Source organism: Pelobates fuscus, chromosome 2 (genome assembly GCF_036172605.1).
Source record: "Pelobates fuscus isolate aPelFus1 chromosome 2, aPelFus1.pri, whole genome shotgun sequence".
Classification (NCBI taxonomy): Eukaryota; Metazoa; Chordata; class Amphibia; order Anura; family Pelobatidae; genus Pelobates; species Pelobates fuscus.
In genome coordinates, this window is record NC_086318.1 from 141,608,006 (window position 1) to 141,623,451 (window position 15,446).

The 15,446-nt window shown below is 34.6% G+C and overlaps 1 protein-coding gene and 1 long non-coding RNA gene across 2 annotated transcripts in view; both read right to left on the bottom strand.

Moving 5' to 3' along the window:
- Window positions 1–74: 74 nt before the first annotated feature.
- LOC134586879 (uncharacterized) lies at window positions 75–2,219 on the bottom strand. Its single transcript, XR_010086596.1, has 3 exons — window positions 2,032–2,219; window positions 950–1,149; window positions 75–142 (listed from the first exon to the last, which is right to left on the bottom strand). It is a non-coding gene; the product is annotated as an uncharacterized LOC134586879 (long non-coding RNA).
- Window positions 2,220–2,240: 21 nt separating this feature from the next.
- LOC134586218 (IgGFc-binding protein-like) overlaps window positions 2,241–15,446 on the bottom strand; it is a 34,853-nt gene continuing 21,647 nt past the window's right edge. Inside the window, exons 18-32 of the mRNA XM_063441713.1 lie at window positions 13,797–13,996; window positions 12,755–13,135; window positions 12,266–12,552; window positions 9,097–9,368; window positions 8,203–8,265; window positions 6,659–6,808; window positions 6,023–6,279; window positions 5,552–5,636; window positions 5,258–5,320; window positions 4,733–4,974; window positions 4,276–4,559; window positions 3,589–3,866; window positions 2,705–3,306; window positions 2,337–2,587; window positions 2,241–2,259 (exon numbers count right to left, since the gene is read on the bottom strand). Of these exons, the coding sequence (XP_063297783.1) occupies window positions 2,241–2,259; window positions 2,337–2,587; window positions 2,705–3,306; window positions 3,589–3,866; window positions 4,276–4,559; window positions 4,733–4,974; window positions 5,258–5,320; window positions 5,552–5,636; window positions 6,023–6,279; window positions 6,659–6,808; window positions 8,203–8,265; window positions 9,097–9,368; window positions 12,266–12,552; window positions 12,755–13,135; window positions 13,797–13,996 (3,434 nt within the window). The remainder of the gene's footprint in view (window positions 2,260–2,336; window positions 2,588–2,704; window positions 3,307–3,588; window positions 3,867–4,275; window positions 4,560–4,732; window positions 4,975–5,257; window positions 5,321–5,551; window positions 5,637–6,022; window positions 6,280–6,658; window positions 6,809–8,202; window positions 8,266–9,096; window positions 9,369–12,265; window positions 12,553–12,754; window positions 13,136–13,796; window positions 13,997–15,446) is intronic.

Consider the following 15,446-nt stretch of genomic DNA (forward strand, 5'->3'; position numbering starts at 1 on the left):
CTGCCTTGTAACATCCTAGGTTACCACCTTGAACTTTACATATTTCATCATGTTCACATGTCTTATCATTGCAGTCCACATGGTTATTTCCAACACATGTACATTGTCCTTCACAGTCTCCTTGCCAGAATATGTCTCCTTTCTGGAAATTAACAAATAATTTAAATCAAACAGAGCTTTGACTGGGCAAAAACTGTCCTTTTAGTTATTGAATATATTCTTTGTATTTATAATTTTTATGTGACATCTGATCAGGAAGAAATGAGGACAGTGTAAGTAAACCAGACATAGCAGTGCTTCTACAAGATGAGCTTTTATATAGAGTGTATTGCTAATCATTTTGTTTTATAAAATATAGGTTATCTTTTATAATCTTCAAATACTTTCAACTCTGTATAAATACTCAACAGAGCACTCTGTATTATAGAAGATACATTCAGATGAGGGAAACATTTTCCTGTGCACATTCCAATATTTTTAGGTACACGTTATCTAATTTGAGCACATGTAATTCCTCCATTAGCAGAATAATCTGACTATTACTTAGACACCTGGAACGCTCCCGTTTTGGGAGGGACTGTGTGAAATTGGCATTGGCTAAATTTATAACAGTTTGCAAGCAAAGTGAACAAAAATGAATTACTAATGTATAATTGTAGTGCATATGTAAATACTGAGGACAGGAAGAATGTGTAATACATTTCCAGTAGGGATGACTGCACTCCAAGAGGGAGTTAATTCCTCAAAGTAAATAATAAAGGTAGGAATGTGATGCTCCAGACCTGGCTCAAAACCCCTAGTTGCAGGATTCCAGAAGAACAAGAGAGTTTGTTTAAATTGTATTTCGTTGAGTTCCTAGACCTCTGTTGTTTTATCAAGTAAGTGTCAGTCAAAAAAAATATCACTTTAAGGGGTGGGATATATATAATTTAAAGCACACAGTGCCTACCTGATAATATTTGCCATTGTAAAAGCATCCACAATCACTGACAGGAACACAGGTAGTTCCACTAAGCACAAAGCCATCATCACACTGGCAGCTCTCAATGCATGGCTTGCTGCAATTATTTGATGGATTCTGATTCAGACAGGTGTCAGGACATGCACTGGAGCATGGATTATAGTGACTGTTGGCAGGACACTTGAGTGCTGAGTAGCAAAAACATAAATAGTGCACAAATTAATTGAGTATAAACAGTACGACTAATATCCTTTATATATTTACATTGAATATATCCTTATAATAAATGAACTCATTATGCAGTGCTCTATGACTAACATAACAAATTGTTCTTTCAAGATTCTATTCTGAAATAGAAAAAATCAGTCATTTAGCAATCGCATAACTTATTGAGATCCCAAACCTATGTAAGCAAGACATTCCATGCTGAAATAATGTTTTATGGCTTGTATTACAATGACTGCAAAGTAGTATATGTGGTACTTGAAGAAACATACATTAATAAACATTTAAAATAAATAAATAAGTGTTTCTAAGTATGTTTAGAATAGTGTCCCTACTTTAAAGTTTAAAAAAGCAGTTAATTTATCTCAGCACCATTACAGTCTAATCACTACAGCCCACATAATCTTCTGTGAAATCATCAGACAATCAGATACTTCTCATGCAGAAGTTTTCAGGAACTAAAGTGTATGTCAATTGCCTCTCTCCACCCACTGAATCTAGTTAGAATCAGTCTGCATTATCGTGCAGTGCCTTGAAGCACTGATCATGAAGACCTTCAGAATCAAAGGACTTAAAGAGAAATTGCCTCTAGTGGCTGTGTCTCTAATAGCTACTAGAGGCATATTCTCATCCACATGTGGACATTTGTACAGTACAAGAAAAGGGGCAGAGTCTTTGCAACACCATTACTAAATTAAAAAAAGTAGTCATTTTCTTTGTTAGATCATCCATTTAAGATCTTAAAATTTAATAGCATTTTTCAGTAATATTAAATACCCTTTGCATGGCATTAGAAACATATCACTGGTATATGTCATGTTTGTATAATCTCAAAAAATACTCACGGCAGAATGTTGAGTTTCTCCAAGTGATGCTAACTCCAGCCCCTTGGCAGGCATCACCATATGCCTCTAATGCATTGCACAGAGCAGTATCACCAAGGGCACACAGATCAAACACACAGCCACTCAAGAATCTGTCTGGGTTGATTACAGAATGGCAAGCCTGGAATGGACCATCTTTACTTGTTATAAGACCACAATATGTATCACTCTTATAAAACTCTTCCTTCTCTTGTGGACAAATTGGAGGTGGAGGAACCGGTGTACATGATGGATCATCGTCATCCACTTTCCAGCTGTCTCCCAGCTGATTAGAGTTCTGTGCTTGTTGTCCATTAGGCATCATGAAGTCGTCCTTTCTGTCTCCATTGAGATTACCACATATTCCACAAGTTTGATTGAAGTAGGTGGTTGGAACATTTACCTCCACTGTATGATCAGTATCATATGAAACTGTGAGTTTGAAATCTGTTTCCACCCGTATATAACGTCCACTTCTGGTCACTGTCAAGGATCCATTAACTAAAATGACTGGAAGAGTTGTCCAAGCACCATTTACCTAGAAACAAAACAAAATTTGTAAAAAGGTTTTTAAAAAAATAGTTAGCCAGTGAGCCTATTATACAACCATGTAACAATACAGTTGTCAAAGCTAATTAAGTTAAGGTGAGCTTACCATGACACGGTGAGGTTCATTTTTCACAATTGTTATTCTATTATTGTAAACATCTACCATAACTTTTTGTACATATGACACTGTTGGGTTTCCACGATGTTCATTCTTGGCTTCAACATTAAAATATGGCAGAGGAGTAGTTGAATTTCTGCAAAACTTGGAAAGTGTGTAGGTGCATACTCCCATGAAATGATGAACTTCTTTGTCAAAAGTGTTATAATGAGGGTCTCCATAGATAACGCAGTTGCCAAATGTCAGATCATAACAGCCAGGTTTTCCATTTGTTATGCCACAGTACTTATCAGGTGGGCAAGAAGCAGAACTACATATTAATCCCCCACCTGCTGATGGACATCTGCAGTGTGTAGAGCAAGTGTCATCTGTCCAGAATTCAGAGCCCACAGGATAATGTTTGTCACCATCCCAACACCCACACTGGCCAACTGGAACACACTTCTTGTCATAGAGAACATATCCTGGGTTACAGAAACATCCTTCAGTACAGGGAAGTGTACATGTGGATGGCGATCCTGGGTTTACACAAGTAGCTGGACAGGCTGTACCACATTGCTCATAATGACTGTTGGATGAGCATTGAAGAGCTATAACAAAAGTAAAAAACTCAACTTGGTCAATGAAATAAAAGAGAAACAATATCCAAATTGAATACAATTCAAAATGTACATATGTGAGAAATATACACGTTCAAAATATAAATGAAAATCATGAAATAATGCAGTACACACTTTTACATAAAAATAAGATTGAAAACACCATGTGTAAGTCCCCAACATACACATAAAATATCCAATTATGATATGATTAGATGTTTTGCCTTATCCACCATCACACTTTTTTTATTTATAACAAAATATTCTACTTACGACAAAAAGTCTCGTTCCTCCATGGGTGTATGGTTATCCCATTGGACTGGCAAGCTTCTGCATATGATTGGAGACTGTTGCACAGAGATTCTGGATCCATGTTCAGTTCACACATGTCATAGAGACAGTTAGTAAAATACACATTTGGGTTTATTACAGTGTGACATTCTCTGAATGGGCCATTTGTGTCAGTTATGAGTCCACAGAAGTTGTTACTAGAAATTACATTGTACTCATCATCTGTACAATCTGGGGTATGGACTGTCCCTGGAGAACAGCTATAAGAAAATAAAATATTTAAGTAATTATGTATTTAAATATAAATCATATAAATAAAATATTAATGATAAAAAATAAGTAAATTGGCTTTAGCTCTCCAGGTTTTAGGAATTAATTACCTAAAAAGTATAAACTCTCTCTTGTTTAATAACTTCTCCACAAAGATCAATTTAAGGTTAATATAAAAAACTTTGCTTTAATGCTTGTTGCAATTTTTTCACTCAAATCAAGGTCTATATAGACAGTAGTAGACAGAATTTGCTTTGGTTTTTGGGCCTCTAAATATCACCTGATAAATTCAGTGTGTTTCCTCAGGAGCTATTTTAGCCAAATTTTGCCATTTTTGTCAAAAAAATATTTTCATTATTTTACCCACTGTTTTCAAATGCAATGAAATATCTTCCTCACCTTGTGTCATTTTGAACTTGCCAACTGTTACCAAGATCAGCAGAGTTTGACTCTAATTCTCCATCTGGGTTCAAGAAGTCATCAGTTATATTTCCATTGAAATTCCCACATATTCCGCACACTTTATTTCCATAATGACCTGGGATTATAACTTCCACCCTGTGATTTCCATCAAACATCACACTCAGGCCAAATGTTGTTGTGACACGGACATTATTTCCACTGAGGAAGATGTTAACTCCTGGTGTAAGGGTGACTGGTAAAACCACAGATATTCCATCCACCTATCATAAAAGAAATATGATTTAATAATGGTTCAGAAATGTTGGCATTGTTGGATATTATTGTTATTGAAAGAGGCAGATTGCTAAAAATTAAACTAGCATAGAAGTTATGAATCATATATTGAAATTACCGTGCATTAGTATATAATATGATTGATGTGTAATACTCTCACCTTAACCTTCCTTTCTTTCTCCAGTGTGATCCTGTATCCATGAACATCCACATTCACATACTTAACATAGGATACTTTAGTGTTGCTTCCTCTGTGCTCATTTGCTGCTTCCACATTGAAGAATGTCAGGTGTCCATCATCCTCACACACTTTTGATAAAGTGTAAATGCAGGTTCCCATAAAGTGGTGAAGCTGGTTATCAAAGGTTTGGTAGTGAGGATCACCAGATATTACACAGGACCCTAAGAGGTAAGATGCAATGTATGACTTTTAAATGACATGGAATAAAAAGTTGTTATGTATATGAAGTGCTAATTCACTAGATATCTGTGTTTTTGTTTAAAATCCTATTAAAAGTAGGAAGTACATTTGGAAATCTGATTATGTACTGATCATAATATTAATTTCACCATTTTCTTTAATCTATAATCACAACATACACAAAAATATCTAACTATAGAGAAAAGTAGTGAATATCTCAATATAAGCTTTATTTTCAATGTTCAATATTAAGAAATAATTTACCTGGAGGAAGTGGGGCTTGGGTAGTCGTTGTGGTGGTTCTGGTTGTTGTAGAGGTGGTAGGAGCTATGGAAGAAATATCACGAATGAGAGATGAACTGATTATTATGATATGTGAAGTAGGAAGAAAGTAATATAAATATATAATATTTTTAATAATGCATTAGTCACACTTTACTATATGTAATGTATTATTGTCAAAAATCATAAATCATTGAAGTAGTAATTGTGTAATGTAATTTCCATTAAGTCATTATCATACTTTTATTATCATGAGATGAACATTTGAAGACTTACCCACACAATGTCCAGAGACAAAAGAGATATCATCAACAGCAACATCACTACGATAATCTTCACCTCTAACACCTTGTATAAAGATCTGTAAAAACATAATCATTTGTGCTTGAAGGAACTCTATTTGAACCATTTTAATGTTGTAATAACTGGCATGCGTTGTTCACACTGGCTTGCACTGCATACAATATGCTTTAAGCAATTATCTGTACAATTAGCTTGCAGGTAAGCTGGGCAGGATGTGGGCACATTTTCTTATCATATATATGGATGTTGCAGGTAAGGAGCATCCTCTCCTAAACAGATAGTGGACTGATATGCCAGCAACTGCTCCACACAAAGAGGAAGCAGGAAGGAGTCTTTGCTTTCCCAACCACAAGACACCAGGGCCTTTATCTCCAGCAACAAAGTAGCTGGATTATAATGAAGAATACTTCATAAATGCACATATAATTTCTAAGGGTCACTTACCTGAATGCTACCTGAATTTGGCAGGGAGACTTCTTCTAAACGCCATAAGTCACCTTTGTTGCCCTGCTGTGAAGAAACAAGCTGCAGAACTGCATTTCTTAAAATGTAGACTCTCAGTTCCATGGACCTTGCCACACCATACATATGGTACCAGAAACGTAAACAGTGAGGCCCATTAATTTCACACTCAGGACTTTCTAATTGAGCAACATCTCCAGGTGCTGAATTACGGCCATCAATATGAATATAGAAACCATCTTTAAAAAAAAGAAGTCAGTAGTTTACTTGAGACATGCACTACTTTATATACATTGATACATTATATACTACAAATATATACTTATAGATATATGATATATTATGTAAGAAAATATATTATACAACCAAATTATACTCTATTGGTCTTATATGGTACAAATATTTATTAATATAGATACATGATATATACATTCACATGATACTCTATTGATCTATTGTTCTTAAACTCTTGAGACTTGTGAATACCGTACTTTGTTTTAAGCATTTACAAACATATGTGAGAACTACTTGCTTCCTATCCCAATATTGTTTAGATATTGTTGTTTACAAGCTTTTGCACATCACAAATGTGATATCTGCTTGAGTACATTTGCTTACTTCCTGTTGTATGGTCAAAGGTGGGTCCAGTCAGGCTAGATGCAGTTGGTCCTCTGTGACGTATCCAATCAATATCATCTGATGTTGACTGTTTCCAAGAGCAAAGATCCACATCAAATGAGCAGACCATTTGACACTTTTCAGGATATTCTAAAACAAGCGTATATTTAGTAAAATCAGTTAATTAATTTGGAATGCATGATTCTAAAACCAGCAAAAAAAGAAAAATATAAACATAGGTAGCATTACAAGTATGCATATAGCTGTAACATTTACTACTTTTTATCTAAGCTAAAATCATATAAAACAGGGTGACCAAGAAATAGCTCTCAGTCATTTACAACAATAAATCGTTTATGGTAATGTCATGGTTTGTAAGGATCCAGACCTGACATTTATTCTCTGGCCATTCATAAATTACCTTGCTGTTGCTCAGACAAGGTTGGTGGCATATATCATCAGGTTGAACATTGTTTAATATCATATCCCTTATACATTTACACTGCTTTCTCACCCCGTGCCTGACTGTTGAGTTTCTTCCCATTACTGTGTTGGGTGTCTCCCCTCTACTGTTTATTGTGCTCAGAGTTCTGATAGCAGATTCATGGTTCCTTACTTGAAATTGATATATAGTTTTTTTCTGATTTAAGGTTTGCTGGTTTTGTGTTATTTTTTTTTTTTTTTTTTATTTCCCTGATAGATTTAAACCCTTAAAGAAGAATGGAATTGATCACTTTCTGAACCATAACCAAACCTATCATTTGTGCTATGTTTTTGTTCCACCAAATATTATGGATCCTCCATAGACAATATATTTTCCCATACAGACATCAGTAGTGAAGGCTGCAGGAAATGACAAAACTTGGCAGATCCCTTTTATCAAGTTTTGTCAAACCATATAAAGTGGGAAATGTTAAATCAGGTGTTTCATATGCTTTTTGTGCCAAAATCACTTTTAATATACATTTTGCACTGTAATAATCGCTATGCCATAGACACATGGTGCATTAACATCAATCATCCCAAGGTCATTATAACTATGGAAAGTATATGCAATAATTTTCAAACTAAATGTTATAGTTGCTATCATTTATAAAGGTTATCAAGTTTATCACTATCATTTATAAAGTTTACAGGCCATTCATGTTATAGATAGATAGATAGATAGATATATAGATAGATAGATAGATAGATAGATAGATAGGTAGATAGGTAGATAGATAGATACATATAGCTTTTAGCCCAGGCAGGGGAATGTAATCTACAGCTTTTTAGATGTTGTGGATTACATCTCCCATAATGCTGTCATAGCTATAATTTTGGCAAAATATCAGGGGGCATGTGGTACACAGCAACTACCTTTTAGTCTATAGAGCTCACATGGAAATCAATATGTACAATACAAAGCACTTTATGCATTATAACATTTTTAGCAATGAGAATAGACTTAAATGGGACATTATAAGTCAATTGATTATTAATACTACTAACAAAATATATTTGAACTTGTTACTGTGAGTAAAAAGCATAACTGCACTATTTACCTGTGGTGACAGTGGTTGGGGTGGTTGTTCTATATGTAGATGCTGTGGTAGGAGTGCTTGCATCTGTAAGTAATAGCATGATTTGTGGATGTTATTCACTCTACAATAGCATTTATAACAACAAATAGAGGGTTGGTTGTAATTACATCAGTATTATTCTAGTGAGTGAACATGTGAGAGTGCAATCTAAAAAATGCCTTTATTGATAAATGTTTACTGTGTGTACATCACAAGTTGGGGTGATGGAAGAATACACAAAGAAAGCGCAATCTGCATGTTTAATTAGTGTTTGCTGTCTATGGTCATGCTTTAAACATTATTTTGATAATGTGATTGTTTTGTCATTTCATTTAAATTTGCATTTTGTGATCTGTCGTTACATTCAAATAGTAACATACTACACAATAAAAAGCAGCTTATTACAAAAAAATTGAAGTGACAACTTAAAAAGTACAATAAATGTAGGGTTGTAGGATAAATAATAGATCTGATGAAATACCCATTAGAATGCGGGTATCCATATCAAATAAAAGTATACATTTAATGTCCATCACCAATCTCTCTAGAATCCAAGCTCATTGATGAGATAAGTTCCAAATGTAGATACCCTGAAGCATAAGAGTGCTGCACCAGTATAAAAAAACACGTAGTGTAGTAAAAGCATGGCTCAGCAGTCACCAGCTTTTGCGTTCTTGTGAGCCACACGTTTTCTATATTAGTTGGACTTTTAACAGTAATCTTACTGGTTGGCACCCTAGTAACTGTATCTTTGATACATAGTCAAACTTTAAATGTTTTATTTCCAACAGTCATCTCTGCCTGGTTTAACCATTTGTGTTACTATTATAAGTTCTTAATAGAAAAGAGAACAAGTTATCTACTCATTTAACTTACCGCAGACAGTGCCCTTTCTCCAGTCTCCAAGGTTAACACCAGCACCCTCACATGCAGCAGCATAAGACTCTAAGGCGTTGCAGAACTGTTCTAGGTCTCCTCCTGTGGCACATTGATCATAGACGCAGCTCTCAAAGTATATCTGAGGGAGGATGTAAAAGTGACATTCCTTGAAAGGACCATTGCCTGATAAAATGATTTTGCATTGCTCTTCATATTGTTTCTCATCAGCAGGGTTACAAGGGGGAGGATCAACCACATCATCTTCACACCTACAGAAAAGTGAAAAGAAACATCAAAAAATAGTAAATATAAAATTGATCTGAAATTATTGAGGATACCCACCTCGGTAATTAGTTTGCATTATTAACAAAATAACATTTGAATGTTATATTACCAATTTCAATTCATAATATCAGATACAAACAACTTAATTAATTAATTAAAACATCACTGGAAGGCTATAAATATAACTGAGGACATATATTTTGTAAAGCAAGACATATACTTCATAATATTGCATAATATCGTGAATACCTACACACAAGAATGTCTACATACCCTACACACAAGAATACCTACACAGAAGGATGTCTACTACCCAATATTTGTTTTAGATGACCTCTTCCATTTGGTTGGATTGTCTCACTAAAAATCACTTTACCTTGATTTTGACCATTGTTCTATTTTCCCATACTTCCCTCATTCTAAAGGCTTGCAAAAATTAATTTGTAAATAAAATCTGAATGTGGTGAAACTTTAATTCCACAAATAGTAGAAATGTTAGGAACACAAAGTATCAATAATATTAAAAGCACAGTAAAACGTTTGCCTGTAATACAAATTGAGTAGTCTGGTACCAGGGATAGAGGGAGTAAAAGTACAGAAATTAAATTTACATAAATTGAGTAAATAATATTACTAGCTCAAGACTGGTCATAAAAGAGGTCACCAATCCTCTCTAAAGAAATAAATTATAATGTATTATATTGTATTTGCAATAGAGTTCCACAGTTGTGTATTCTCTATATACACAGTATTGTGTGAAATTTCCCTTTGCTACAATCTGTGGTCTATTGGACTATAATGAGAACTTGTTTATTTCTTCCATTTTATAATTGATTTATTTATTCCCATCACAAGACTTTCTATATTAACTTTTTGCAATCTTTTAAGTTTTTTTTTTACTTATATTTATTTACTTTGAGCAACTAGTTACAGTTTATTTATTGAATTTCCCTACTGCTGCAATTGAACTAGCTCCTGGAATATCCCATAATTTTTACTAATGACATACCTATATCTATAATTCCACAAGCATTGAAGAACTCAAACAATGTGAGCATTTAGCATCTGACTCCCACAGTGCTACAGATGGGAAAATCTATCTGTACTATCGGTCAAGGTTTTATTCTCCTGTGCAGCACCCGAATACAATCATTGATCTTATTATTGCAATTCTCTAGCAGAAATGACTGCACTCCAAGGACTTTGTAGAGATTTTCAAATAAAATTTAACTTTTATTCAATCCATTTAAAAAGTCAACGTTTCAGCTCCCACATGGAGTTTTCATCAGGACAAAACAGATGTTTTGTCCTGATGAAAGCTCCATGTGGGAGTTTTGAAACACAACTTAGGAAAGGATGCAAAGCCAGTAAACCACTCATGGACAGCTGTTTCGTTGTTAATGTAACTCATCAGCATGAGGTTGGTTACTGGTTTGCTTATTGAGGCTTGGTAGTGCTTGGGAAGCAAAATCCAAATATGGCTTGATCGGTGTGCAGATTTCTGTTTAACATTGTATTAACTATCCACAGACTTCAGGTGGAAGGGGTTTTCAATCACAATTTTCCCTACCATAACCTATGTGGATTTTGCTTCCCAAGCTATACCAAACCTCAAAAAGCAAACCAGTTAGCAAGCTCATGCTGATGAGTTGCATTAACAACGAAACAGCTGTCCATGAGTGGTTTACTGGCTTTGCATATTTTCCTAAGTTGTGTTTCAAAGCTGTTGTATGCAGCAAACATAGACTCAAAGGAATCCATGTTTATAATGGAATGAGGCAAAAATGCGGATTTGTGATTTCTGTGGGAAGAGCAAGTCTTATGGCTTGACTGGTGTGCAGATATTTGTTTAACATTGTATTAACTATATATATATATAGTTTTGCATCAATGAGTTTGTATTCACATTTAATGTTAAACACTATTATATAAGGTAAATTAAAAATCTTAAAAAAAAAACAACAACATTGTTTTGGAAAACATAAACAAAACACAGATAAAAAGAAAGAATAATAAAAATGTACTTCCTCTTGTCAAGTTTAGCCTTGGGCAATAATCATATATGAACTTACTTTTTATAACACAGAATCTGGTTCTGTCAATATCTGATTATGTAAGTCAGATTCATTAAACTGATCCAATTAGATGTAACCCTGTGTCTGTGACCAGAGGGGAAGCACTTCTTTTGGTGAGTTGACTATTGGTGCACCTTTGACTTTTTGTAATGTGTGTAAAACTAATTCTAAAGAGGTAGAAGCTTACACATTCTAACTATATATATATGTAATAGAATGACTTTAGAAGGAAGACACCTCCAACACTCCCCCAAAACTGATTCAAAGATTTTGAGTATTCAAAAGTTGTTCAATGCCACCTAGTAAGTCATAATATAAAATTAATATGTAATGTGTGTGTTTTAGGATATATTAGGGACCGGTGCTGTGTGGGATAATGTTCTCAAAGCTTGGAAAAGTAAAGTATGCTCTTTCTTTTTGTTTGTGTAAATTGACAAAGTTGGTACTTAGGGGAAGATAGTTTTCCCCCTCTCTAACTTAGCACCTATTATTAAACACTGACATTGGAGAAGACTTTATGTCTTTTTTAAAGTTTTTTTTTTTTTTTATTTAGAAGTGTTTTCTTTTTTTCCCCCTACTTCCTATATGTGCACACATCTTGTTTTGTATTATTGAGTCTTTATTACTTTTGTTTAAAAGAAACCTAATTGGCGTTCAAATAATAGAACATAATGAATGTATTTTATTTAAAATGTAATTACGAAAGATCTATTACCCATTAGGATAGAACATTTGTAATGTACATCTCGTGAGTATTGCATACGTTTTATTTGCACTTCTATGCTGTATCATTCTATCATACTTACACCCAGTCGTCATCAGGAATTCGCCAGCTGTTTCCAAACTCATTTGAGTCAAAGGCCAGTAAACCATTAGGCATTAGGAAATCATCCAGTATATTATCAGTATAGGTGCCACAAAGACCACAGAGCTGCTCTTTGAACTTCTCATGTACTTTAACAAAAAGTTCATGGTCTCCATCAAATTTGACTTCAAGGCCAATGTCACTTTGGAGAACAACATAAGAACCACTTATATATATTGAGATACCAGGGATTGAATTTACTGGCAAAGTAACCTGGCTTCCATTCACCTACAAAAAAACAAAAGAAAACAAATAAAAACACTTTTTAGCTAACGTGTCTTTACAGTTTCATGTAATTAATGGAAAATTAAACATATTTGTCTTCCCGAGAATGATTATGTCAACATCCCAACACCGATACATTTAAAATTAACACTCTTGCTTGTGTGTATTGAGTCACATACCAAATCTTACCACATGTGTTACTTACATAAACTATTTTGTTCTTGGCTAGGATAACATGCAGATCCCCAATGCGAACAGCAACTGAATTCAAAGCTGTCCAAGCCAAGCTGCCTCTATGCTCGTTCCTTGTTGTGACTGAGAAGTTGACAGATGAATTCTTACAGGTCTCCACAGTGGTATAAGTACAAGCTCCTTGAAAATGGTACAGTTTGCCATCAAATGTGATGTAGTGTGGGTCTCCATGGATATGGCAAATAGTGGTGTCTGCCTTGTAGCATCCTAGGTTACCACCTTGAACTTTGCATATTTCATCATGTTCACATGTCTTATCATTGCAGTCCACATGGTTATTTCCAACACATGTACATTGTCCTTCACAGTCTCCTTGCCAGAATATGTCTCCTTTCTGGAAATATGGAAATACATTAGCAGTCTGATTAAATATAAATACATATCCAAATAGAGCTGTGTCTGTGCAAAAACTGTCTTCTAGTTATTGAATATATTCATTGCATGTATCATTTTATGTGACATCTGGTCAAGAAGAAATGGGGACAGTATAAGTAAACCAGACATAGCAGTGCTTCTACAAGATGAGCATTTATTTATTGTATGTTAGTCGTTTTGTATAATAAATTATAGGTCCTCTTTGATAATCTTCAAATACTTTCAACTCTATTTATAACCTCAATAGACCACTCTGTAATACAGAAGATACATTCAGATGAGGGAAATATTGTCCTGTTTACATTCCAATATTTATAGGGGCAAGTTATCTAATTTGAGTACATATGATTCCTACATTCGTACATTAGCCGAATAATCTGAATAGCACTTGTTGCACTGAGAGGACACTTGAAATAATCAACCTTAGGGTGTCAGTTTTGGTAGGAACTGTGTAAAATTGGTGTTTACTAAACTTAGAACATTTTGCAAACAATGTAATATTTTTTTTTATTAATGCATATATATTGATTGCATATATAAATACTGTTGACACATATCACTTCAAGGAGGGGGGGGGGGGGGGGAATAATGTAAAGCTAAGTTAATGGCCTGATGCCTACCTGATAATATTTGCCATTGTAAAGACATCCACAATCACTGACAGGAACACAAGTACTTCCACTAAGCACAAAGCCATCATCACACTGGCAGCTTTCAATGCATGGCTTGCTGCAGTTATTTGATGCAGTCTGGTCCAGACAAGTGGCAGGACATGCACTGGAGCATGGGTTATAGTGACTGTTAGCAGGACACTTGAGAGCTGGGTAGCAAGAACATAAACATTGCACAAATTAGTTGAGTATAGAACTGTACGACTAATATGCTATAAATAGTAAAAAACAAAGAGAACCTTACCTGTGCTCTGGCCTAAATTCCTATGTACATTTAAACAAAATGGAGTCTCTTTAGTTTTAGTTCAATGGCCATTTGAATATAAGCTCACCTGCCACGTCAGCGCGGTGCTTTACCTTTGTGTTTGTATATGATGTTTGAATCACACAACTATGTTAAATTGCTGCCGGCAAGGTTATTTGTATGTGTTATAGCCCTATTTAGGGTTATTAAGTATGTAGGGGTTTATGAAATGCCCCTTCATGTCTCATTAGAGATGTTTACACTTTGTCTGATACCAGCAAAGTTCATTATATGTGTAGAAGCCCTATAAAAGGTTAAATGTGAAGGGGAATTATAAAATACCCCTTCCCGTTTCATTGGAAATTCTTGGCTGATATCAGCAAATCTAATGGCTAATGTAGGACACACCTTTTGGGGCGTGCCTTGATGTGGCAGGTGAGCTTATATATTCAAATGGCCATTGGAATAAAACTAAAGAGCCTCCATTTTGTTTAAATGTACATAGGGATTTAGGCCAGTGCGCAGGTAACGTTCTCTTGGTTTTTACTATGTATTTTGAGCTGTTGGATACTAAGCTACTGCTGCTGTAAGCGCAGTGCTTTATCTTTGTGTTTGAATAAGCTATAAATGTTTACATTTAATATATCAATATAATAAATGAACTCCTTATATATGTGTAATAGTCTATGACTAACATAACAAATTGTTCTTTCAAGATTCTATTCTGAAATAGAAAAAATCAGTCATTTAGATATCGCATAGTTTTATGAGGTCCCAAACTTATGTAAGCAAGACATTCAATGCTGAAAAAATGTTTTATGGCTTGTATTACAATGACTTCAAAGTAGTATATGGGGTACTTAAAGAAACATGCATTAATAAACACTTAAAATAAATAAATAAATAAATTAGTGTTTCTAAGTATGTTTACAATATTGTCCCTACTTTAAAGTTTAAAAAAGCAGTTAATTTATCTCAGCACCATTACAGTCTAATCACTACAGCCCACATAATCTTCTGTGAAATCACCAGACAATCAGATACTTCTCATGCAGAAGTTTTCAGGCACTAAAGTGTATATCAATTGCCTCTCTCCACCCACTGAATCTAGTTAGAAGCAGTCTGCATTATCGTGCAGTGCCTTGTAGCACTGAACATGAAGACCTTCAGAATCAAAGGTCTTAAAGAGAAATTGCCTCAAGTGGCTGTGTCTCTGATAGCTACTAGAGGCATATTCTCATCCACATGTGAACATTTGTGCAGTACAAGAAAAGGGGCAGGGTCTTTGCAACACCATTACTAAATTAAAAAAGTAGTCATTTTCTTTGTTAGATCATCCATTTAAGAGGTTAAAA